This window comes from Alosa alosa, chromosome 2, assembly GCF_017589495.1.
Source record: "Alosa alosa isolate M-15738 ecotype Scorff River chromosome 2, AALO_Geno_1.1, whole genome shotgun sequence".
Classification (NCBI taxonomy): Eukaryota; Metazoa; Chordata; class Actinopteri; order Clupeiformes; family Clupeidae; genus Alosa; species Alosa alosa.
This window is the reverse complement of record NC_063190.1, coordinates 14,387,503-14,414,657: the sequence shown is the minus strand read 5'-3', so window position 1 is coordinate 14,414,657 and position 27,155 is coordinate 14,387,503. Positions and strand designations below refer to the sequence as shown.

The 27,155-nt window shown below is 41.8% G+C and overlaps 1 protein-coding gene across 1 annotated transcript in view; it reads right to left on the bottom strand.

The window, feature by feature from the left end:
• The window catches only part of il13ra2 (interleukin 13 receptor, alpha 2), a 51,562-nt gene that overhangs the window by 13,269 nt on the left and 11,138 nt on the right, over positions 1-27,155 (bottom strand). The window contains exons 2-7 of the mRNA XM_048238062.1: positions 9,875-9,990; positions 9,185-9,270; positions 8,750-8,910; positions 3,196-3,349; positions 1,839-1,959; positions 185-369 (exon numbers count right to left, since the gene is read on the bottom strand). Of these exons, the coding sequence (XP_048094019.1) occupies positions 185-369; positions 1,839-1,959; positions 3,196-3,349; positions 8,750-8,910; positions 9,185-9,248 (685 nt within the window). The 5' untranslated portion in view covers positions 9,249-9,270; positions 9,875-9,990. The remainder of the gene's footprint in view (positions 1-184; positions 370-1,838; positions 1,960-3,195; positions 3,350-8,749; positions 8,911-9,184; positions 9,271-9,874; positions 9,991-27,155) is intronic.

Genomic DNA, 27,155 nt, shown 5'->3' with positions numbered 1-27,155 from the left:
GGCACAAATGGGTTGTGTGGTTGAGAGCCATAAAAACTCACAATTTTGGCAATGCCAGCACATCAGAGTGTGGTGGCATTGGCAAAAACTGCACATAAAAAGACAAATTTAGTTGTGTTGTTTTTTTTAGATAAAATGAGCCTAGTCTTTACAATGCACCAGAGAAAGTGTGAGGAGAGGTTACCATAATTTTGGACTTGCATGTTGAAATAAGCTGGTCTGATAGGTCCCACGGGTGATGATCCATTCACACACACATTGAAGTCAGTGAACTCTTTGACTGTGTCTCGAGGGAACAGACAACCCTTTCGGTCGCCGCTTTGCGGAATATACTCTGGGCACTCTGCCACGGACTCCAAGCCACTGTGCCTGTTAGAACAGATTGCAGTCACTGAAGTTTGAAATACATTTGAGTTAAGTTGGTTTCAACACAAACTAAAATGTTTTTTTTATGTCTTTTAGACTTCACACCAATACGAGTGTATTAGCCATTGTCAGTCTTATTGGTATAGGTTCATTACAAGGTAAACTGATCCAACTCAACTACTCAGATTATATGGACAGTAGCCTGACCACCATCATATACAGGCACAACAAGACTCATCTTGTGAGTCTTTCATCAAATAAAGACACCTACAGTGGATAAACTCATTCACTGACATTATACAGATACAAGAACACAGAAAAGCAAACATGATCTAAGAATTTCATTTTTGTGAAACAGTTTTGGAGTTCATATGTAAACATGATTGTGACAGCATGTGATAATTTCAGACTTGCAATCACCTCACCAACCACCAACAAGAAAGGCAGGATATACTATGTATTTTAGGAACAGGTGATTAGCAATCAACATCTGCCCTAGAGTACCCTCTATCAGGCTATTGTGACAGCTCAGGAAACATGTGGTTTATGTTCGATGTGATGAGGTCACATCTTTTGTTCTTCTGAGAAATAACAGAATGGCCTTTGCTACTTGGCCAAGTCAGTAGCCGGTTTCCAAAAGATAAATATTTAGGGTCTTAACAGCAGGCTTGAACTTGGCCTCTACTTCCTTTGTAGTAACTCTGTCTGTCTTGTCTGTCTTGTCTGTCTTGTCTGTCTTGTCTGTCTTGTCTGTCTTGTCTGTCTTGTCTGTCTTGTCTGTCTTGTCTGTCTTGTCTGTCTTGTCTGTCTTGTCTGTCCTGTCTGTCCTGTCTGTCCTGTCTGTCCTGTCTGTCTGTCTGTCCTGTCTGTCTGTCTGTCTGTCTATATATATATATATATATATATATATATATATATATCATTGTGTGTGGGTTGTTTTGTCCCTCCCTCTCTCTCTCTCTGTGTATAACATTGTGGAATGTATGTGTGTGTGAGTGTATAAGTATAGTGTATCCTTAATTTCCTTCTGGAAAAATAAAGTATCTCTATCTGTCTATCTTTAAGCAGTAGTGGTAACAATATCCTGAGGTAGTACACTCACATTTACTAATACTGAACAAGTGGTCTTGATGTTCTTCAGATCTTGTACAGCAATATACAGCTACAACTAGTTGTAGCCCTCATACTAGTAAAAGTATCCTTAGCACTAGCAGTCAGTTGCCCTATAGTTCTCAGGAGTCCTAGTAGCAGTCGGTGAACCTGATTAGTAGAAGTAGTTTTAGTAATACTATACTGGTTGTAGGAGATGTAGAAATAACAGCAGCCTATAGTAATGATCAGAAGTCCAAGTAGTAGTTAGCAGTTCTAGCAGTGGTAGTAGTAATATCCTGATGTTTGAACATTTGCTGCAGCAGCAGCTAACTGTGTGGATGTATGTGAGAGGCATGGCATTGTCAGGGCTGGGAGCTAACCAGTAGTAGAGGAAGTGCTTGGAGTGCGGGGGCTCGTCAGGTCCCCTGTCCCATGTGCATTCCATGTACTCCTTCATGTGAAACACACAGCTGAAGTCCTGCACCCTACTGCCCACCGCACCTGCAAACACATAGACAGGGGACATGTCTAGACATTATTGTATTATAAAGAGCAATCATTAGTCTTTTACTACCTACTACTAGGAAGAGGAAGAGGTGAAGGAAAGGAAAATATCTTATCACAGAGCTGTTTTAGAGATAATGTTTGTAATAAAAAAAAAACAATTAATAACAATCGACCTGTAGGCTTGTTTTTGCAGTATGTGCAGGTTTGAAAGGTGGAATGAGGGAGAAAGTGTTTACATAATGTGAAAACACGTCTCAATTGGGAAATTCTGGACTTCTGGAAGGATTTCAGGAGCTCTCTTCCTCACACTCTCTCACCCTCTCTCTGCATGTGTGTGTGTGTGTGTGCGTCCTTGGTTTCTCTGGAACTGCAGCATGTTGAAAACAGGAACCTACTTGACCGTCAACTGTTTGTCATGACATTGCAAGGATACACAGACATCCTCATACCCCACAAGCAGACACACAAACACACACACAAATGCTTGTTTGTCTTTGTGTGTGTGTGCATGCATATTTGACAAATAAACCTCCTTGCATCCTTGTATTTGGGTGTTGTGTGTCTTACAACCCGTCATTGTGCAGCATGTTAACCCACCCATCTATTATTCTGATTATGAGGCGCGCCATGAAACTTTAAAGTGGGTCATGGGTGGAGAAAAGCGCCACAATCACATGAAGGCTCACACACCAACCGAAGACCGTGAGATGACACAATTGCTCAGTCTGTCTCTCTCTCTCTCTCTCTCACACACACACACGCATTTGCCGTGTCATGGAGTAAAAGCTGTTCTTACATTGCTACTGGGTGTCCGTCCTGGGGCTCAAAACTACATGGTGAATAGCCTGAAGGATGGGAACAGGGGCTGTTTGTCAGATCTTACCATGATCAAGAAAAACATACCTTGATAAAGATTTGCACAACCTATCTACTCATAATGACGCGTTCACCAAACAGCTATTCACCTGAACTACAGATATCCGGTTACGTAATGTGTTGCCTTACCCCAAAATCCATGTCAGATGCAGGAATGAGAACATTTTGCCCACAAGATTATTTACTAGCCTGGCTAGTGCCACCACTTCTCAATGAGATGTGATCTGGGAACCAAACGTTCATTTTCTCGTATTTGAAAAAAATGCCCAGATCCGTTTATTGGGTGCCACGGATGTCTATCAAATGCGTCTGTGCATAGCTCATCATCGTCTTGCTTGTTATTCATCTACATACCAGCCAGGTGTGGAGGCCAGACCAGCTCCAAGGTGCTGCTGGAGCGCTCCACGCCACCTGTGCACTTCCCCCTCAGCATGGTGCGCAGCTTTACCTGCACGTCCCGCTCAAGGTCAAACTGGGCTCGCAAGCTCGTCCGGAAAGTTCTGACACCCTGGGAAAGAGAGAAAATTGTTTCTCATTCTCCATTTTGACAATTAGAAAATGTATCTGTTTATAATTGAATCTCTTTTCTTTGCTTTATAATTAAAAATGTTTGATTAGATTTACCATATTAAATGCTCAAATTAAATATTTTGGGACTGATTTGGTTGAGGTGGCCCTAATTCGCCTGGTTACCCTGCCATGAATGTAGCCTGGAAAATCCAGACCCTGGTAATCTAAAAAGTTTAAGGGTCTGGCCACGAACAATGTAATGGCCCAACTCGAGGGGCGGCAATAAGCATGCATTTAAAAATCTCACTGCACACAATTGGATAACACTAGACCATGTTTACTCTGAATGATTTCGGACTTTGACGCAATTGGATAACACTACGACCAATGTGTACTGTCCTCCAACGTTGCAGCGCTGTCTTTATCAGTTTAGCTGGTTCCCCGGAATGCAAGGGGAAAAAGTAACGTGCATCATTGCTCATTGCCAGAGTGTCTCGCAGAGACAATTCCATTGTGCTCTCGCAAGAACTCTGGATTTCCAGGGTACCATGAATGTGAAATGTTTTAAGAAACTGGGTGTTGCCTGTTGATAGACATTAGCGTTATTTGGTGTGTGCCTTATTTGCAGCTGAGCTAATCATACTGCCATATGGTCGGTCCCCAACCCAATACCCCTGGGCCGTGGACAGCATTCGCCCCCACGCGAGTAATGACAAGAGCTCTGGCCTGGTACATAAGGTGATAAGGTGCTCTGAAAGCATGGAATGGGTCAGATAATGTGCACATGATGCATTCCATACATGCACATACACTGCGCACACAGATACATGGTCTGTGTCTGTTTTTTGTCTGTGTTTCTTTTCTTTGTGTTTCGGCTTGTATGTATACCCTCTGGGTATTAAATGTTGGAAAATATATATAAAAAAACAATAATAAATATAGCTGCAAGCAGCAATGAGGGGGCCAAGCAGAGAGATCAGCAGGCCAGATTTGCCATGTAAGTCAATGCCGTTGCATCAGACATATAGCCTTAAGCAGTCACAGCAAGTTCCATGCCATACAACCCAAGATTGGCTGAGTTACAAGGTCAAGTTTCACATCAAAACATAACTGATTTTGTGGGGCTGAACCAGGGCTGAGTGTCGCCGCCCCCTCCCCCAGCCAGCCCACCGCCGCTGCCCATCCCACCCCGTCCCACCCTTGCATGCACACATTAGAATGAACTAGATGGAACTTGCGGTCATCAGTTTCACATCAAAAATAAAAGATTGACTGAGATATGATCACACTTGCTGTGATTTAAACACAGAGGTCAAAAATTTACGTCATAGGGTGTGTTTAACTCGGCTTGGCCCAAGGATTCCAATGATACCTCATTTTGCCATTCGGGTCAACAGGTCAAAAGTTACGTCCGTGAACACAAGTCCAACTTTGGCCTGTTGGTGGCGCTAGAGCGCTTAAGGTGCCGGCATGAAACTTGGTGAAATGAATTATTGGACTGTCCCCAATTAGTGTGCAAAGTTGTATAACTTTTTACCAGACGGTTCTATGGGCTGCCATTGACTTCCATTGCAAAATAATGCGCATCAGCAACTACTGGCCAAAATGCATTTTTGTCAATTACGGAGCCCCCTAGAGGTCAAATGTCACCAAATTTCTTGAGCGTCCTCCCGATGTGGTCTGAGGTACATGTACTAAGTTTGGTTTTGATACATGAAAGCGTTGCTGAGATATGAAATCACTTGTTTGTTTGGGGTCATGAAAATATTTGATTGGCTGGTACAGGCCAAAGCTTCTGTCAATTGTTCCAGAAAGCAATGCACTCATCAGGCATGGTCTGAAGATTGTCTCTGCCAATTTTGGTGAGGAACAGATGAAATTTGTGACCTGCCAAAACTTTTTTGTGTTTTTGATTTAATCCAATATGGCGGCCGAATCAATTACAATGACATCACAAGTTGGCTTGGGTCGGCCTAAGGACCTTCAACAGTAGTACCAGACACCACTAGTGGGTTTCAATTCAAACACAACTGCTGCTACAGGCCAAAAGGCATGTTTCTTAATTACAGCGCCCCTAGAGGTCAAAAGGTCACCAAATTTCTTGAGCGTCCCCCTGATTGGGTCCTGAGTCCATGGAATAAGATTGGTTATGATAGATCAATGGGTTGCTGAGATATGAGCTCACTTCCTGTTTGGCGGCTTCACCGCAAATTTCGATTGGCTGTTACGCGCGAACGGTTTTAGTTCCGAAGACAAAAAGCAATGCATTAATGAGGCATGGTCTGTAGATGATATCTATGAAGTTTGATGTCGATCGGACAAAATGTGTGACCTCTGATACGTTTTAAGTGATTTTGATGAAATCCAAAATGGCGGAAAATCCATCATGGCGGAAAATGACGTCATAGGGTGCGTTGAACTCGGCTTGGTCCAAGGATTCCAACGGTACCTCATTATTCAAAATCGGATCAACAGGTCAAAAGTTAGATGCGTGAACGCACGCCCAACTTTGGCTTGTTGGTGGCGCTTAGAGCTTCGGGAAGCGGACTCGAAATTTGGTGAAATTAATCCTGGGATTCAGCCTAATTAGTGTGCCAAATTTCACAACTTTTCACCAGACGGTTCTATGGGCTGCCATAGACTTCAATGGCAGAGGAAAGATGTGTAATAATAATAATAGGAAAAGCTAGAAACACAATGGGTGCCTTCGCAGCTTCGCTGCTTGGCCCCCAAATATAGCTGCAAGCAGCAATGAGGGGGCCAAGCAGAATAGGCCGGAGTAGCCACGGTGACAAGATAGAACTCAGCAGACACCCGGGATCAACAGGGCTGAAACAGGGTTGAGTATTGCCACCGCCTCCGCCAGCCAGCACCCCCCCCACCTAATCACCCCTGCCCGTCCCACCCCGTCCTGCCCTGCCCTTGCACGCACGCATTAGAATTAACTGGAGGGAACATGTTGTCATCAGTTTCACATCAAAAAATAAAAGATTGATAAAACACAAGCAACTACAGATCAAAATGCAATATTGCAGCACCCCCTACAGGTCAAAGGTCACCAAATTGTTTGAGCATCCTCCTAATGGGGTCATGAAAATATGTAGTAAGTTTGGTTATGATACATGGCAGGGTTGCTGAGATATGAGCTCACTTCCTGTTTGGCGGCTGCCGCCACCAATTTCAATTGGCTGTTATGGGCTTAATGCTTTTGTCAATTGTTCCAGAGAGCAATATATTGATAGGTTATGGTCTGAAGATGGTCTGTGCCAATGTTGGTGAAGATCAGATGAAATTTGCGACCTGTGATAACTTTTTGATGTTTTGATTAAATCTAACATGGCGGCCTGAATCAATTACGATGACATCACAAGTTGGCCTGGTCGGTCTAAGGACCTCCAACAGTATTACCAGACACCACTAGTACATTTTAATTCCAAACACAACAGCAGCTACAGGCCAAAAGGCATGTTTCTTAATTACAGCACCCCCTAGAGGTCAAAGGTCACCAGATTTATTGAGTGCCCCCCTGATTGGGTCCTGAGTCCATGCACCCAGTTTGGCTTTGATACATGCAAGGGTTGCTGAGATATGACCTCACTTCCTGTTTGGCTTGCTTGACCAGAATTTCGATTAGCTGTTACAGCCGAATGCTTCTGTCAATTGTTCCAGAAAGCAATGCACTGATAAGGCATGGTCTGAAGATGGTCTCTGCCAATTTTGGTGAGGATCCGCTGAAATTTGTGACCTGCGAAAACTTGTACGTGTTTTTGATTAAATCCAATATGGCGGCTGAATCAATTACAATGACATCACAAGTTGGCTTGGGTCGGCCTAAGGACCTAAAACAGTAGTACCAGACACCACTAGTGCATTTTAATTCTAAGCACAACTGCTGCTACAGGCCAAAAGGCATGTTTCTTAATTACAGCGCCCCCTAGAGTTTAAAGGTCACCAGATTTCTTGAGCGTCCCCCTGATTGGGTCCCGAGTCCATGGACTAAGTTTGGTTATGATAGATGAATGGGTTGCTGAGATATGAGCTCACTTCCTGTTTGGCGGCTTTGCTGCAAATTTCGATTGGCTGTTACGCGCGAACGGTTTTAGTTCCGAAGACAAAACACAATGCATTAATGAGGCATGGTCTGTAGATGATATCTGTGAAGTTTGGTGTCGATCGGACAAAATTTGTGACCTCTGATACGTTTTAAGTGATTTTGATGAAATCCAAAATGGCGGAAAATCCATCATGGCGGAAAATGACGTCATAGGGCACGTTGAACTCGGCTTGGTCCAAGGATTCCAATGATACCTCATTTTTGACAATCGGGTTAACAGGTCAGAAGTTACATGCGTGAACGCAAGTCCAACTTTGGCCTGTTGGTGGCGCTAGAGCACGGGAGGTGCCGACATGAAACTTTGTGACATGAATCATGGGACTGTCCCTAATCAGTGTGCCAAATTTCACCAGACGGTTCTATGGGCTGCCATTGACTTCAATGGCGGAATAATAATAATAGGGAAGAAAACGTAGAAACACAATGGGTGCCTTCGCAGCTTCGCTGCTTGGCCCCCAAAAAAAGTTGGTGCAAGTGGCTTAGTGTCCAACCCTGTGAAGGTATGTATGGGAGAGTAACAATATGATGTTGTATGAGCCCCCATGTTCTTTAATCATACCTCAGCCATAACTCTTTGTTGTGACAGACTCAGCACTGATGATGGTAGATTTCAGCCACTGAAGTAACTTGTTCAACCCTCAGAGGCTCATGGCCAAAAGCAAACAAGTTATATCTTTGACTTGCAAAACGCTGACGGTACTGCGTATCCCGAACCAGCCCACCTGTCCCTCTAGAAGAGCATAAATATCATAGCTTTGTCTGGCTCAAGACCCACAACTTCTTAAACCGTAATCTAGCCACCACAACCAGAATAAAAATGTAGCTTGTCTGGGCTACTGTATATGGCAGTGAGACATGGATTCTATGGAGCGCAAGTCAGGAATCTGTGACTATATCAGACGGTATCAACGGGCTAGACCGCATTGCATTGTGTCCCATCGGGTCGACTCGAGCCAAGCCGATTGCTTCAAGTGCTGCTAATACAGTGGGAAGCGATGTACAGTAGATTTGGGCCAAGAAGCTGTTTTTCTTGTTCGGCAACATGCATGTGTGTGAACAGATTCAAACTTCAAATTTGTGTTTCTGTGTGTGTGTGTGTGTTCCTCTGATAATCATCATTGTGAATCATCTGTCTATCAATGTCATCATTCTACAGTATCATTGTCCATAATTGCAACCCCTGGGAAACCACCACAGTAAGTCATCTGCATTTAAATGTCATCTCTCCATCATAAATCTTGAGGGCTTGAGGGATGGAAAGCACACCATCATTGTGTCTCTTACCCTCCACTGATTTCTATAGGTGTTAAAGTACTCCAGCTGGTAGCGCACTGCACAATCGGTCACATTCTGCAGACTGGCCGGCGGGGACCACAGGATCATCAGCTGACCAAGCAGTCCCAGGTCAGACACAGTGACGTTGTCAGGAGGCTCCACTGAAGTTACTAAGGGACAGAGAGGGATATTAACACACATTATACAAATACACACACTCACACCCACCAAAGTTTTTTTTTAGGTTGGGTGTGCTACAGGTGAAATTAAATCCTTCCGAACCAAACCCCCTCCTGGGCACTCCTCACCATCCAACCTCTCAAATCACACACACTCTCCAACCTCTGAAATCGTACACACTCTCTGTTTCCTGTGTGTGTGTGTGTGTGTGTGTGTGTGTGTGTGTGTGTGTGTGTGTGTGAGCAATTAGTGTTTGGCATTTACCTTTTGCGTGACACATCCAGGTGTATGTCGTAATCACCACCAGGACGACTGAGGATACCTTCATGACTGAGAGTGCAATTGTGCCCCTGCAGAGCCCAACACAAAGAGATCACGCTCAGTACCATGAGGACATACTGTACCATCACACTCAATAAAAAAATAAATAGATAATCTGCCTCAGAGCATGGAAATCGGACAGAAATATGCATCCACCGCCAATTCACGTCTGCCAAACCCATTCGATCAGCATTTTAGTTGTTTGAGCAATGCTCATTTTGCATATCACATCATGCTGAACATGTATCAAGTGGTTAAAAGAGTTGTATTCAGCCCATTGACATTAGTTATGTAGGCAAGTCATATAATCATAATATTTTAACTATTACAGATTTCAAGAGATGTTTTTTTTTTTTTTTTTTTCAAATCGGAAAATGAAAACTCAAGCAAACTTGTCTCACAGCTTAGATGGGAAAAAAACAACAATACAAGAGCCTATGTAACACTTCAGTTTAGGATCAATTGAGACAAATCACTTACATTCCAATTACCTTGGCAGATCATACTTTACAGAAAATGGTCATAACAACAACAGCCTATTACTGCAGAGTAACATCAAGATCATTTAGATAAGGAAGGAACAAGCAAATTACTTTTTTATTTTTTTAAATGGCAGAGAAGAGATGGGCTTACCTTTACAGTGGGCAGCTGGGTATTCAGTCTGGGTGACTACAGACCCCTGGCTGTGCTTGCGTCTTGAATGGGCTGGAGACAGAGTCTCACCCTTATGAGACATGCAGCTCCCTCTACTGTCAAAAAAAAAAAAAAGACGAGTGTGAGACGGTGCCAATAGCTAGAGCTGGAGCGAGCTGGGTTCAGTTGAGTTCTGGCTTGAGTGTTGGTAGAGTCTCTCAAATGGCAAAAACCTGGGGCTCAGATACAATGTGCCTATTTATAACCTCCCTCAATGAGGTGATGTGACCCCTTTAAGGCATGTTAGCAGAACAGTCATTACAAAAAGACATGAAACATGATGAAATTCCAATTGTCTTTTGATGCTAATATATCAATCTGTTTCATCTGACAAAGAAATTCTGTGTAACAAACAGATATGTCATACTTCAACATTAGAACTTGGGTATGCAGACGAAGCTGCGGCCCTTCCAGCCACAGGATGACTACATTTCTAGGAAACTGTTAATAGGCGTGTTTATCTTCATGCAGATCTGACTTGATGTGATGCATGCTGGGTTGAACACAATATCTACTTCATGTGTCTGTGTGAATGTGTGTCCCTCCAGTGATAATTATTCATGGTCAATCAAAATGAATAGCACAAATCTCCTAGTTTTCATCCTCATTAAATACTGTAGGCAAACAGGTGCCCTTCATTAAAGGAAAATTCTGGTATTTAGCACTTTTCTGGTTTGTTTTGGATGAGTGGTGGACACAGAAATTTCGCCTTTGACTAGTCAGAGTGGCTGCCTACAAGCATGCTCAAACACGTCCTAAAACAACCCTTAACGTTAGTTTTCAAAACTGTGCAACTCATCGAGTGGTTAGTCAGTTAGTGATTATGTTAACAAAATACAATGTTTTATTATCAAAATACTACAAAAGTGACAAAGGTAAATAAAATAATTGATAAAAATGCTATCAAGAGTTATTTCTCTTCTTGATATAACACATCCCCTCCCCCACCCCCCATGTTTAAAAAAAAAAAAAAAAAAGTGACATCAGAGGAAGTGATTTCGTGGCTGTTGTGTCAAATCTGAGATAAATAAAAAAAAAAGTACTCCAGGAAAGCCTTTCGTCATATTCAGGGGAAATAAGTTCTCAAGGCTCACCTGGGTCACACTGAGGACATTGCAAGTCAGGTCCTTTTACCTGAACAGAAGCACTGGCAAAGAAAACAGGAAGGTAGAAAGAACCCAGATTTCACAGCCATGAGTGAGAGTTAATGGAAAGAGAGCTGCTACAGCATTTGGATATTTTAGATCACATGAATCTCAACAGCAGACCTAGTCTTATATTAATAATTCTGCATAATAAACATGTGCTGTTTAGTTTAAATCTGCCCAAGAAAAGTCCAGTGTAGTTGCACTGTAAAAGGGCTAGCATAGCATCTATGGTCAGTTAGGGCCAAAGCATTCTAAATATTTATTTTGGCTATTTTGAGTTTCCCTACACTTAAACAATTTTTTATTTGTGATAATCCTTTCATCATTCATTATGTTATGCCAATGGTCACAGTAGTTATTTCACAAATGGGAGATGAAATTGGAAATAAATCTGAAACTGTACACTGATTATTTTTACAAACTGAACCTAACCCTAAATCTAAGCCTTTTTCTATTAGTTAATGGGTCTATGCCTATGTGCTATAACAATGATGACTTTTGGCCTCAATGAGCATAAGACTGGGTGGCCCATGTAACAACGCATGCAAGCAAACCGACACAGCTTAATAATGAGGTTATGTGAACTTGTCATAGGACCCAATCGTGCGAGGTGGAGCAAAGCACGACGCAATGCTCATCTTACACTCAATAAAGTGAGGATTTTTTCGTCATGCGTTTCACTTTTATTAAACCTTGCACCCAGGGGTGTGGTAATTAACAACATAAGGTTTGGTCTGGCACATGATCCAAAAATCGCTATGTTACACCCTCTAAAAATCATTATGCCACTGACCAAGAAAAACCTGGTCTATAGCGAAAGGCGCATATAAAGCACAGCTGAAGATGCACCGTCACGAGATGTAAGCAGCAACCCTTCTGCAGGATAAATATCCTTAGGATTTTTATTCAGTCATTCGAACATTATTGGGGTTGTTTTTTTCAGGCTATGTTTTCGATGGTAACCCCTTGTCAGTCAATAGTGAAAGTAATTAACTGTGTAGAACTGTTTTGTAGTTGCCTATGAGACCACGGTTAAGTTAGTTTCACTTTGCCTATAAGTTCAAATAATAGGTGAGTGCAGGTGCATGTAGGCAACATGTCATCTCCCTCTCCTCCAGTCGATGACATGTTGCGGTCACCCTGCTCAACAGTCACTGAGCTGCAGGAGAGGAGGAACAAAACATCCTCCCTCCAGGACTTGTACTGGGACCTAAGCGGGCAGATCACCAAAGACTCCACATATCCTGCACACACACTCTTTAACTTCCTCCCCTCTGGCAGGCGCTACTAGCCTAGAAATCTAGACGCGCCCCTAGCGGCAGCCAGGGCTAGTCTAGCAACTCTCTGTTGGCTTGTGAGCTCCAGAAATCGAAACTTAAATCAGGACATTGAAATCGTGTATAGAGTCGTTTGGTGGGCTTAACATATTGATTGATGGCAGTGTTGCAACGGTTTGGCTTGAATTCCCTGCTACTTGAAAACAAATATCCTATTGTGTCCTATTGCGTGCAGAGGGAATTTGAAAGACAACCGATTATCCCGCCCCTCGGACTGAGCACTGCGAACGGTGAGTGCCCAGACCATACATTTTAATGTGGGTCTGGCTCGCCAGGCTAAGGCGCTACAGATCCCTGCACACAAAAACAACCAGACAGAACAGCTCTTTTCCCACTGCCATCACTCTCCTGAACTGCAGATAACTGGGGTCATCCCCACTTTGGCCATTCACCTACACATTACATACTTTATAATTCCAATATGCATCTTGCACACTACATTTGCACTATTACTTTGCACTACGTCCCACTCATAGACAGTAAAAGAAATGGACGAACAGACTCCGTTGTTTTCAATGGGAGGGCACTAACGCAAATTGAACGTTATTTCAGTTGGCTTGACATCGTACTGCGCAGACTCACACTTAACTTTGTGACATCGAACTGAATCTTGTAACACGTATGATAGATGGTTCACACAGAAATTCTTCTCACACTTCCTTCACCTTCAAAGTCATCAAAGTTAAACATTTATTTATGTATTATGACCGCCGCTACTTTTACACGACCCCGTCATCTACTTCCTGAATTTTTGGTCAACGATATCCGGGATACCGAACCACCGGGGCACATGAAATTTGGTGGGTATGTAGCCCCACTAGACTTTTACGGAAAAATTTCGTTTCGTCCCCGGGGGCCACTCCCCCCCCCCCAAAAAAAAGCAGTTTTTCCTAAATAACTACCTGAACCGTGGCACTGAGGATGAAGAATCTTTTATGGTATGTTGGTCTCAAGGGCCCACATCAACCTGGCCCATAATCACTCATTTGTGATTTGCACCCCCCCAGTAAAAAATGAAAATGCAATGTTATTCTGCTTTTAATCTTCAGTTAAGATTTTCAGAACTGCACCAAATTTTATGTGTATGATTGACCTGGCATTCTCTGGGGGTATGCCAAGTTTCGTAGAATTTCATCCATGGGGGGGGATAAAAAAAATAGGTTATGTGTACATTTAGTGACTGTACACTCATTGGCCTGTAGATGGCGGTGCACACATATACACATGCACACACACAGGCACCCACATACTATCGGTATTAGAACGGCCGATACATAATTACAAATTCAGTAGAATTAAAAAAAAAAAACTAGAAAATGCAATTTCGAGGAAATTACCAGTGCATGAAAATATAAACATACTGTATATTAACATAAAATGCAAAACAAACTTTTATTTGATAACAGTTGGCAGAAGTCATAGTTGATAACAACTGACAGTTGAAATGGCTGAACAGTTACATAGTTGAGTAGTTTAAATAGTTAAATTATTTATTAGTGAATTATTGTAGTGAGGACATTTATTTTGAAACAGTTGTGGGCAGAGGAAATAGTTGAACAGGATCTGTAGAGCCAGATTGTATGTTTAAAGCCTGAGAAAAAATATATAGTTTAAAAGTTAAATGTAGATAGTATAATGGATGTTGATAGACAGAAAGTTGAATGGATGTTGATAGGCAGATTGTTTAATGGATGTTGATGGGATAGTTTAATGGGTAGATGAGTGAATGGTTTGAAGAGGATGAATGGATAGAAAGTTGGATGGAATGTGCCTTATATCCTTGTAGAATGGAGATACACAAAGAGAGTTGGCCTAATTGAGCAGAAAGCAGTTGATACAGGTGCAATCAGTTTAACTAGCTTTTTGATGGGACCTAGTTGAGCAGCTGGAAGTTGATACAGGTGCAAATCAAGTTAATTAGCCCATTATGATGTCATAGTCCCCATACAAAGTCTATGGGGAAAAATATTGTTGTTTTTTATTAATATCTCAAAAAGTATAAAGTTTACAAAAGTGAAAAATACATTCCTCAAGTCTCCTTTTCAAGACCTATGTTACAAAGTTTGAACGAAGTTTCTACGTTAAACGGTTGAAGCTGAATTAGACGAAGACGAAGACGAAGACGAAGAAGAAGACGAAGAAGAAGACTTCGGATAACAGAACAGTGCATTTTCATGCACTGTAATAATAATAAATATTCATCATCATCATGGCTGCATTTCCAGTATTGGCGATAAGTAGTCGTTTGTCCACTAGATGTTGTTTGAAGTGAATTTTGTTTGAAGTTAAAAGTGGGTTGGAAAAACAATGGACGCTTACAAGGACTGTAGTTTACCGCAGAGAACGTCTAATAAGACGATGTTCACATGAAATGTAATTCCCATTTCTTCTTGAAGCCGAAATAAATGTGAGGATGTTTATCGGACATGCTTGGTTTTTACTGCAGGTAGGCCTACGTTAATCTTATAATATCAATAAGGACCTAGGGGTAATGTAAAAATGTAAAATGGCAATTTAAGTCCGCTTGATACTGTAAGGCGTAAGCCTTTAGTTTCCAAAGGAGATTTTATTTGTGTCGCCAGCATAGCCTATTGACAATTTATGTTGTAAATAGGCCTACCTTATAAGCCTGTAGCTTAGGGAAGCTAACAGCTTTCTATTAGGATCTAGTTTGTTAGTTACAGTTGTCATAACTCCCTGATGCATTTTTGCATTTAGAATAGCCAGAGCGTGGATATCTCAATCGGAAAATTAAACAATATCGGGTGCCTATGGACTACGCTGGGTGAACCCAGCCTGATCTGCCCGCTATATTTTTGATTTCTTAAAAGATTGAGCTTGGTCTGGTGAAAGCCAGACTAGCCATGGACCTCAGTTACACAATGCAAGGGAACATGAATCAGCCTATATTTGCACGAACAATAACGGACAACAGCTCTTCAACTTTGGCCTGTTAAAATGTGTATGAACAGTCTATTTAAATCAAGGCCCATTTGGACATGTCAGTTATTTGCACCACTGGTTAGATGTAAAACAGCATTTCGTTTCAGACTACTGTTACTTAATTTGTGCATTAACAATAACGTTTCAGACTACTGTTACTTAATTTGTGCATTGACAATAAAGTATTACATGAACTAAAGATGACTAAAATCTTATGTAGAAGAAGAAACAGTCACAAAAAATCCATCCCTCCAAAAATGACCTTTGTTTTTGATAGCTGTTGAAAACGGCATGGAACTGACTGAGATGTTTTTTTGTTATATATATATAAATAACTAACTAACATTATGCTGAGACCTTTTGCTTTTCCCAAATACAATGTAGCCAGATGTAAGTGACCTTTCATCAATCCAGTTGCAATGGATGAACTGTGATGAACTGCCCTACTTTTGATTGTTATAAAACCTTTAAAATCTCTAAACAATGCTTTCTGTGCAGCCGCACACACACACACACACACACTCAGGCATGCCAAACAAGCATACACAAAAGTTTCAAGAGTGGGGGGTGGAGTAAAATATGGAGACAAATTGAAGTGTGATTTATTTTCGCGGAACGGATGTACAGGACTGGGCGGCGGTCATATTTTGTACCGCTATGCGGTACATCTAGTTATTAATATCATTCTCACAAGCGATTTCAAGTCGTGTTAATGTTGAAACTACCAGACATGATCATCTTCAAACACAATCATGGTAAAACAAAACAAAAAAAAGTTATAGCCGATCTTCTTTCCACTTTTCCGACCTACTGTCAATCCATCCAAAACCTCTGAAATGATTAACGTTAGTGCCGTTTTTTTATTAGGTTTACTTGCCTCTACAGTATGTAGGCTCTAATGCTTTACCTTAACATACAATGGTACAGTATTGTAGGCTGCATAGCTTTGTTCATGAGTTTCCGTGCTGGCAGGACTTTGCTTCTTATCCAAACAATACGGTCGTTTCCCTACTGTGCGACAGAAAGACGCAGGCATAATTGCGTCAAATTACGTCAAAAGTTAGCTTCCCTACAACCGGACATGCTAACTATTCTTCTTATGGGAACCCAACGTTACGTACGAGGTAGTTGAGCCCTGATTTGCCTTCTATTGTTCATATAGATAATACAGAAACTACAATGTCGGCACAGGATATATGTTATATGAAGTTATAGGATTTCAAAAAAATAAAATCCCAAATGAATGGGCGTTCGGGGTTAGCAGAGAGTTGATAACCACGGCTCCATGGGTGGTTCAACTTCCGGGAATTCGCCTACCCCCTTGGTCCCACCTATGTGTACTTGTATTGATATTATGTCTTATTTGTATAGTTGTATTTTTTTGTATATTATGTTTGTATGTACCTATATGTATATTGTTGTCTCTATTGTACAGTATGCGTCTATATTACTTTGTCTACTACATGTCTATTTGTTGAATGTATAGAGCACCTACCTACTGTAAGTCAAATTCCTTGTGTAAACATGGAGTCTGATTCTTATATATATTTTTAGGCCTTTTATATATTTTTGCTATTTTGTTGATTTTATATTGTATATTAGATTAGATTAGATTAGATTCAACTTTATTGTCATTGTGAAGAGTACAGAGACAATGAAATGCCGTTTATGACTAACCAGAAGTGCAAAAAAGCAGAAAAAGTGCAATGTGATATACTGTACAAAGTAGTTGGTGCATAGACAGGACAAAAGTTACAGTGCAGTGTAGACAGTATTATACAGTTGTTTTCAGAAGGTGGTTTAGAGTAGTATAAATTAAGTATGTGCAGTGTATTAGCAGTAATAGTACAGCGGCTAAGCACCGGAATCGTTCAGTTTTTGCAGAAAGCATGAAACTTGGCACAGTTATACTACCCCTAGTGATCAAAAATTTAAATGGACCCCAACACATAGCGCCCCCTTGTGGCCGCCATCTTGAATTCAAATATGGCTACCATTCTTAATAGAATTGTTGATACAACTTCAAAATTAAACAAGATAAAAAAGTCTTTTAAGTTCTAACACTCAATTTTTAGGGTCAAGGAAGCTATTGACATAATTTCTAAACAAACTTGATGTTGGCCATTTTGAAATCCAATATGGCGGATACCAAATGTGAAAATATAGACCATCTCTATTGTTATTTATGATAGAAATAACATTCAAAAACAATTTCAAAGTTTGAACAGTCATTTTATCACATGACAACCTTAATAATATATGAGGCATCAAGTATAATCTGGTAAGATTCCAATATGGCCACTATGTGTAAGAAAATAAGCCAATTATTCTATATTTTGGTTAATTGAAGTAACTACCTACATCATCAATACATTCTTATTCTACCTTCTTCTCTTTCTGAGCAAACCTTAACTCTTACTATACACTGCTCAAAAAAAGTATACACTTTAAAAAATAAAACACATCAGATCTCAATGGGGAAAAAACATCACGCTGGATATCTACATTACATTACATTTGGCTGATGCATTTTTAGCCAAAGCGACTTACAACCTGGTAAACAGTTTAATGCTTTTAAAACAATTCTCTCAACAATTCTAGAACAATTTAAAACAATTCAAAAAGGTAGAGTACAATAGGGAAAAGTGCATCAGTGAGTGCTGTTTTTATCTAGTCAAGTCAGGTGGTAAGTGCTAGAATTAGCTAGTTGTAAGTAGTGCTATGAGAGGAGATATTCTTTGAAGAGCTGGGTCTTCAGGAGTTTTTTGAAGATGGAGAGGGATGTCCCTGCTCTAGTAGGAACTGGTAGTGCGTTCTACCAACGAGGAACAACAGATGAAAAAAGTTTGGATTGACCTGAGCATACCGGTGGCAGAGCTAGACAATGTTTGTCTGAAGAGCGCAACGGTCGGGGGTAGCATATATGCCTGTATGAGGGCATTTGAGTAGGTGGGAGCAGTAGGTTTAGCTGGGAGGACCAGCAGTTTGGTTTTTGAGAAGTTTAGCTGGAGGTGGTGTGCCTTCATCCATGTAGATATGTCTGAGAGGCAATCGAGATCCGTGCGAGACCAAGGGGTCATCAGGTGGAAAAGAACAGATAAAACTGTGTGTCATCTGCATAGCAGTGGTATGAAAAGCTGTGCGAATGGATAATCTGTCCCAAAGAAGTGGTGTGGATAGCAAAGAGAAGGGGGCCCAGTTCTGAGCCCAGGGGGACCCCTATGGTAGGAGGCTAAGGTGCGGACAGCTGTCCAAGCCATGATACGTTAAACGAGCATCCTGTGAGGTAGGATTCAGACTGATATGGACTGGGTAATGTGTTAGGAACAAAAGGATGCCGCTTCGTTATTTGGGAATGAAAATGATCAATCCACAGAGGACTGAATTCAAAGACACCCGAAAATCTAAGTGGAAAAAAATTACACGCGGCAAGCTTGTCCATTTTGCTTGAATTTCAGCGCAGCAACACATGATGGTACTCAGTAGTTCGTATGGCCCCGACATGCTTGATGGCATCGGGGCATGCTCCTAATGAAACGGCAGATGAGGTCCTGGGGGATTTGCTCCCAGATGTGGACATGGCCATCAATGAGCTGCCTGAGAGTCGGTGGTCCCAGCATGTGTTCAATCGGATTTAAGTCAGGGGAGTGTGGGGGGACAGTCAATGGTATCAATGCCTTCATCCTCCAGGAACTGCCTGCACATTCTCACTACATGTGTCTAGCCATTGCTGTGCACCAGGAGGAATCCAGGGCCCACTGCACCAATACAGGGTCAGACAATGGGTCTGAAGTTTTCATCCTGATGCCTAAGAGCAGTGAGAGTGCAGTTGTCTTGCCCGTAGAGGTGTGTGCGTCCTTCCAAGGATATCCCTCCCCAGACCTTCACTGGCCCACCACCAAACCAGTCATGCTGAATGATGTTGCAGGCAGCATTACAGTCTCCAAGACATTTTCAGACGTCACATGTGCTCAGGGTGAACCTGGTCTCATTTGTGAAAAGCACTGGGCGTCAATGGTGAACCTGCCAATTTTGTATTCTATGGCAAATGCCAATTGAGCTGCACGGTGCTGGGCAGTGAGCATAGGTCCTTACAGAGGCCATTGGGCCCTCAGGCCACCTTCATGAAGTCTGACAGTGTGGTCAGAGACATTCACACCAGCGGCCTGGAGGAGGTCATTTTGTAGGGCTATGGCAGGGCTCCTACTGTTTGTTGTTGCAAAAAGGAGCAGATACTGGTGCTGCTGCTGGGTTAAGGACATTCTACTATCCTGCCCAGCTCTCCTAGAACAACTGTCTCCTGGAATCTCCTACATGCTCTTGAGACTTTGCTGGGAGACACAGCAATCCGTCTGGCAATGGAACGTATTGGTGTGCCATTCTGGAGGAGTTGGACTACCTGTGCAACGTCTGAAGGCTCCAGGTACTGAAAAATCAGTCAAGGAGGATAAAGATGGAAAATGTATAATTTGCCACCACCTCTAAAACCATTCCTGTTTTTACAGACATATTTCCCTTCTTCCTTTCTTGTCAAAGTTGTTGGAGAAAGTGGTCTTCAAGCAAGTCTTGGACTTACTATATCAGAACAACCTGCTAGACCCTATGCAGTCTGTTTTCAAGAGTCATTCTACTGAAACTGCTTTTCTGTCTGTGACCGAAGCATTGAGAGTAGCTAAGTCTTCATCTAAGTTGCTAAGTCATTAGTATTCATTCTACTAGACTTATCTGTAGCCTTCGATACTGTTAACCATGACATTCTCCTTTCTACACTATCTGAACTGGGATGTCTAGGAAAGCCCTTGACTGGTTTAAATCCTACCTTAAAGGGCACATGACCTCACCACAGGTGTGCCTCAGGGATCAGTATTAGAGCCCCTACTTTTCTCTATTTAAACACTTCCTTGGGTGAGACCATTCGCTCCCATGAAATTGATTATCACTGCTATGCGGACGATACTCAACTTTACCCGTCTTGAGCTTTTGGTGTTTCCTCTGCAAAGCACGCCCAAGGACTGGGCACTGAACGCACTAGCCAGTGTCCTAAAAGTGCTGGTTCACTGACTAGCATGAGCCCTAATGGGTCAGGAGGGAGCTAAACTCGTAAGGTATTACGTATTTAAATTAGCTTCATTTAGGCATAATCATTTTATGGGATGCAAAATGTTAAACTACAATAAAACAAAATGGACCTTTTCAAACAATCACTATGAGCCTTAAATAAACTTTAGCATATGCTAATTGGCCCCACCCACCTCAATTTGATTAGGCTGTAGGACAGTAGGATGTGTTGGACTGGTTATGTACTAATTTATCTAACTCTGACTGGGTGTATGTACTAATTTATCTAACTCTAGGATAGAAGACAAAATAGCTCATTTCCCAAAAGGCAGCATATGTTTCTTTAAGACAATGTTTCTTAACTGGTGGGTCGGGACCCAAAAGTGGGTCGCATAACCGTTCTGGGTGGGTCGCGGAGCTTGTGGTTAAAAACAAGCAAAAACAAAATAACTTATTTAAAATGCTACCTCAGATCTAATGTTGGACCTTTATTTTAAGACATTTTTTATGTCAGTCATTGTCATGGACATACCGGTAGACAATATTTATGTGACTGGTTATGTTAGACATAATTTTAGCGGTGACAAGTAGGCTATGACCCTTATAATATTTGAAGTAGGATATGGTTTCAATTAAATTGAGACAAAACCGAAACCCCAGTGTGCAGTGTTCACTGAATTGCTGGCACATAAGAGAAAATGCAACATGGAAACAAAGCACCCCTGTCAAAGACAAACCTATTGAGTACTTTGAAGGGGGACATCAGGAGTTGAAGACTTCACAAATGTAATGCCAAACACCAGCATGTTCCAAACAAGTAAACCTACAGGCACTTCACGTGTCTCATGTAGCTTACCGTATCTGTTGGCTTGATCAGTAAAAAAATATATGGGTCACGACTTAATGAACATAGAAAACTATGGGTCCCAAAGCAAAACCAGTTAAGAACCACTGCTTTAAGAGACTTGACAGACACTAGCATCCATGGGTTTTAGCCTCCTTGGTAGCATGCCAACCTCTAGGGGGCAAATTAGAAGGATTGAGTCCAGGCAAGTGCAGGGTTTATTCACACAGTCGAAACTTCACACATAGCCTAAACGCACCCCAGTTTTTGACTCGGTGTCAGAATGTATGGCTACTTCCTTAAAATCCAACATGTCTGCCATTTTAATTATGCATGATTGTCTCATTATGTATTTCATAATACTGAAAGATGGCTATAGACACATCATATGTGTTAAAAGCAGCATAGCATTATAAATGTAGAAAAAAGGGCATATTTTGGTGGCCATATTTGAAGTCAAGATAGGGGCCACTAGGGGGCGCTATGTGTTGGGGTCCATTTTAATTTTTGATCACTAGGGGTAGTACTATACCTGTACCAAGTTTCGTGCTTTGTGCAAAAACTGAACGATTCAGTTAAAAATCTGGCCTTAGCCGCTGTATTATATTACATAGCCAGACTTATTCTGCTCTTATAAGGTTATAATCTTCAAAAAAAGAGAATCTCCTCTCGTAGCACTACTTACAACTAGCTAATTCTAGCACTTACCACCTGACTTGACTGTATAAAAACAGCACTCACTGATGCACTTTTCCCTATTGTACTCTACCTTTTTGAATTGTTTTAAATTGTTCTAGAATTGTTGAGAGAAATTGTTGTTTACCAGGTTGTAAGGTCGCTTTGGCTAAAAATGCGTCAGCCAAATGTAATGTAATGTAGATATCCAGCATGACGTTTTTTCCCCATTGAGATCTGATGTGTTTTATTTTTTAAAATGTATATTTTTTTTGAGCAGTGTATAGTCAGAGTTATGGTTTGCTCAGAAAGAGAAGGTGGTAGAATAAGAATTTATTGATGTAGGTAGTTACTTCGATTAACCAAGATAATAATTGGCTTATTTTTGGCCAATAATTGGCTTATTTTCTTACACATAGTGGCCATATTGGAATCTTACCAGATTATACTTGATGCCTCGTATATTATTGAGGTAGTCATGTGATAAAATGACTGTTCAAACTTTGAAATTGTTTTTGAATGATATTTCTATCATCAATAACAATAGAGATGGTCTATATTTTCACATTTGGTATCCGTCATATTGGATTTCAAAATGGTCAACATCAAGTTTGTTTGGAAATCATGTCAATAGCTTCCTTGACCCTAAATTGAGTCTTAGAACTTAAGACTTTTTATCTTGTTTAATTTTGAAGTTGTATCAACAATTCTATTAAGAATGGTAGGCATATTAGAATTCAAGATGGCGGCCACTAGGGGGCGCTATATGTTGGGGTCCATTTCAATTTTTGATCACTATGGGTAGTAGTATAACTGTGCCAAGTTTCATGCTTTCTGCAAAAACTGAACGATTCCGGTGCTTAGCCGCTGTACTATAATGGAATGGTGTTGGGGTTAATTGAATGATTGGGACATGGGCTTTTATACAGGCCCACGGAGACTGAGGAGAGAGGAGGAACTGGCTTCCCAAATGGCCACGGAGGGGGACGCGATCCGAGATGCAGTAGAAAGCAGATCGGCGGGTGTCTGCAGGATGAATGCATGCGTACATGCCGACGAAAGGAAAGTAGCCTACCTATTCCTAGCTGTACTGTTGTGTGAGTGGGCCAGTGTCGGGACTGCCGCGATTGTAATTGCATTGTTTTGTCTATGGTTCCGGACATAGACTGTATATATAGAACAGTCTATGGTTCCGGAGAGCTGTGGAGTTAGGGACTGTGTCTGGACCAGCAAGGGGAGAGAAGCACGCAGTCACCTACTAAAGGGAGGTAATATTTCTCACCTGTGATGAATGAGTGGGCCGCTGTCTAGCCCGTAGCTGTCTGAGTGTTTGTCTTGTCACTTTTCCAGCCTGTGAGGGAGAGGATCAGCGCTTTGGAGACTACAACTACCAAGCTGGAATCAAAGCACATCGACTCCCCTCTCACACCCTAAACATGCACTTTGAACAAACAAAAAGCGTCTCAGTCTCAACTGTATCGGACCGGTGTAACATTGCGATGGATGATTTAGTGCCTACCAAAGAATGATTTTTGTAGCACGTGCAACAAATATGTGTAGGTAGGCCTACAGCCCTGCCCTGGATACATCTCTCAACGTGCGCTCTAAAACATTTGGTTTATGGAGATGTAGATCATCATGGGTGCGTTACATTGCGGCGAGTTGACACAAATTATTCACTTTGACGAATTTATGTTTCAGTCCTAGTTACTTTACTTTGAGCCATGCTCTTACTTGAATCACCTTTGAAAATAGAGGATTGAAGTAGTCTAGTGGGTGTTTTGGGAATGAACGTTGACTCAGATGCTTTTTGAGACTTTGAAACCATCACGTTAGCGAACGTGTTGTGGCTAACTCACTTAGCTTTTGCTAATGTCCCAGCCCGGTGTTTAGGATGCATCATAGGTTATCTTTCAGGTATTTTCCATTAGAAAACCATCACGTTAGCGAACGTGTTGTGGCCATCTCACTTAGCTTTTGCTAGTAGCCTAGGTTATGATCAGAAAAGAATGAGATGACAGTCGAAATATAGAATTAGTGCTGTTATCAATTTGCTTGGTAGCTTATAACCGCATTTACGGTTTTCTACAAATACATCAAATCAAATTGGCCTCCATCACTCAACCAATGCTAACGATAACATTATTTTACTTAAGTCCTAGGCTAAGATTAACGTAGCCTACCTCAGACATCCCAACCTGCAAAAAGCCTTTTCAGGGAGGTATCACCCCCCCCAAAAAAAAGTAAATTAATTAATTAATTAAAAAAATAACAATACTAAAAAAAAAAATAAAAAAAAAAAATTAACCTACTTAGATACTGAAATACAGATTAATATGTTTGTTCAATAATGTATAGTCAGTACACCAAATTGTGAAAATAAAATATGTAGATCTTGCAGTTTGGTCTTGTAGCCTTGGCAACTAGACATCTAGTATAGGCCTGAATAATATGCACATTAATTGACACTAGTTAAACTCACCTTAACATGTTTTTGCAATCATTTAACCCACCATGGGCAATGCTAACACTGTTACAAACAGTGCATCGTGCAAGACTAGGTCTATCATTATTTTTTACTCTTATAAACAAGGGTACACTTTGAAATGGGTCTTACATGTTCCTTTTTTTGGGGTGACTGCACTGACTCTGCCGTGACTCTCCTGTTCCTAGATAGGCTACACTGAACTGATTTAGTTTGGGAGAAAAGAGATTAAAAGCCCGCCTACACTGAAAACTGATTGGTTGATTTAGCGAAACAGGCCAATCAGGATGCTCTATGTCTTGGATGCACTCAGACACACACGCACCACCCCTCTCTCTCTCCCCTGTCGTGTGCGCGCTACACTCAGAAGCACACGCGATTTTAGGTCTCCCCTCGGCGTCTTGCGCTCTTGATCGCTCGCTCTAGATTCCGGGAGATTTTATCTAATTTGCGGGCGTCAGGGAAACGCTATCAATATGCGGGAGACTCCCGGAACTTCCGGGAGACTTGGGATGTCTGCTACCTACAGTAAAAACCAAGCATGTCCGATAAACATTCTCAGATTTATTTCGGCTTCAGGAAAAAATGGGAATTACATTTCATGTGGAAATCATCCTACCCTTATTAGACGTTCTCTGCGGTAAACTACAGTGTTGTCCTTGTAGGAAGCGTCTATTGTCTTTCCAACCCACTTTAGATTAACTTCCAACAAAATTACGTCTCACTGCAACGATGCGCCATCTGGTGGACAAACGACTATTGGCGAAACGAATATTTGGTTTTCCTTTAATCTTACTGAATTTGTAATTATGTATCGGCCGTTCTAATTGCGATACCGATAGTATGTGTGTAACTGTGTGTGTGTGTGTGCGTGTGTATGTGTGCACCACCATCTACAGGCCAATGAGTGTACAGTCACTAAATGTACACATAACTTAATTTTTTTTAGACCCCCCCATGGATGAAATTCTACAAAATGTGGCATACCCCCAGATAATGTCAGGTTAATCATACACATACATTTGGTGCAGTTCTAAACATCTTAAATGAAGAGAGGGGCGTTTAAAGCAGAATGATATTGCATTTTCATTTTTTACCGGGGGGGGGGGTGCAAATCACAAATGAGTGATTATGGGCTAGGTTGATGTGGGCCTCCAATGTGGGCTTGAGACCAACATACCATAAAAAGTTATTCATCCTCGGTGCCACGGTTCAGGTAGTTATTTAGGAAAAACTGCATTTTTTTGGGTTTGGGGCCCAGGGGGGGGGGAGGGCTCTAGTGGGGCTACATGTCCACCAAATTTCATGTACCCCGGTGTTTCGGTGTTCCGGGTATCGTTGACCAAAAATTCAGGAAGTAGATGACGGGAAAAAAAACAACAAAAAAAAACGTTGCCAATCCCTTATACTGTATGACCGCGTCGCTAGCTATGTATTTATTTACATTTGTAAATAAATAGACACTATGGATGGGATAGGGTAGTGCAGTTGTGGGGGATTTCCGCCTTGTTGTCCCGGTCAACGCTGCCATGGTCGTGGACACCTCAACAGGCACAGGCAAGGAGGCATCAGGTCGGGGCGGGGCGGGGGGTGATTGGGACTTAGTTCGTTGGATGTCACCGGGATGCAGAGCTAGAGTTTAGTAGGGTGACAGCCGCAGGAAAAAAGTTTCCTATGAACCTGCTGGTTCGGGTGCGGAGAGACCTGTAACGCCTCCCAGAGGGGAGTGGGGTGAACAGTCTGTGGTTGGTGTGAGAACAGTCTTTAATGATGCTGTGCGCCATACGCAAGCATCGCTTGCCCTGGATGGCCTTGATGGAGGGGAGTGAGGAACCGGTGATGCGTTGGGCAGTTTTCACCACCCTCTGCAGTGCTTTCCGGTCATGGGCAGAGCAGTTGCCATACCAAACTGACACAGTTGGTGAGGATGCTCTCGATGGTGCAGCGGTAGAAGTTCACCAGGATCTGAGGAGACAGATGGACCTTCTTTAGTCTCCTCAGAAAGAAGAGACGCTGATGAGCCTTTTTGATCAGGGTAGAGGTGTTGAGGGTCCAAGAGAGGTCCTCAGAGATGTGGACACCCAGAAACTTGAAGCAGGTGACACGCTCCACCTCAGTCCCGTTGATGAGAATGGGTGTGTGTGTGCCAGCTTTGGACTTCCTGAAGTCCACAATGAGCTCTTTGGTCTTCTTGGTGTTGAGAGCCAGGTTGTCATCACTACGATACGAGGTGCTGGACCTCCTCCCTGTAGGCCGTCTCATCGTTGTTGCAGGTGAGACAAATCACCAGTGTCATCTGCAAACTGGACAATGTACAAATTTCATTCTTATGCAGACGATACACAACTATACCTTTCCATAAAACCTGGCGAATTAACTCCGTTAGCCAAACTTGACACATGTATAAGAGATATAAAGACATGGATGACAAATAATTTCCTGCTTTTGAACTCCGATAAAACAGAAGTCATGGTTGTAGGTCCTAAAAAGACGAGGGATATCCTATCCTCATCACAGGCTACATTTACTGATCTTCAACTATCCTCATCCACAAGTGTTAAAAATCTAGGAGTTACAATTGACCTATCACTAAGTAATCACATAAAACAGATTACCAAAACTGTTTGCAAAACAGATTGCAATGCTCTATATGCTGGCTGCAATAACACCCGTCTAAAGAGCTTACAGCTTATACAAAATGCAGCTGCTCGCACACTCACTAGAACTAAAA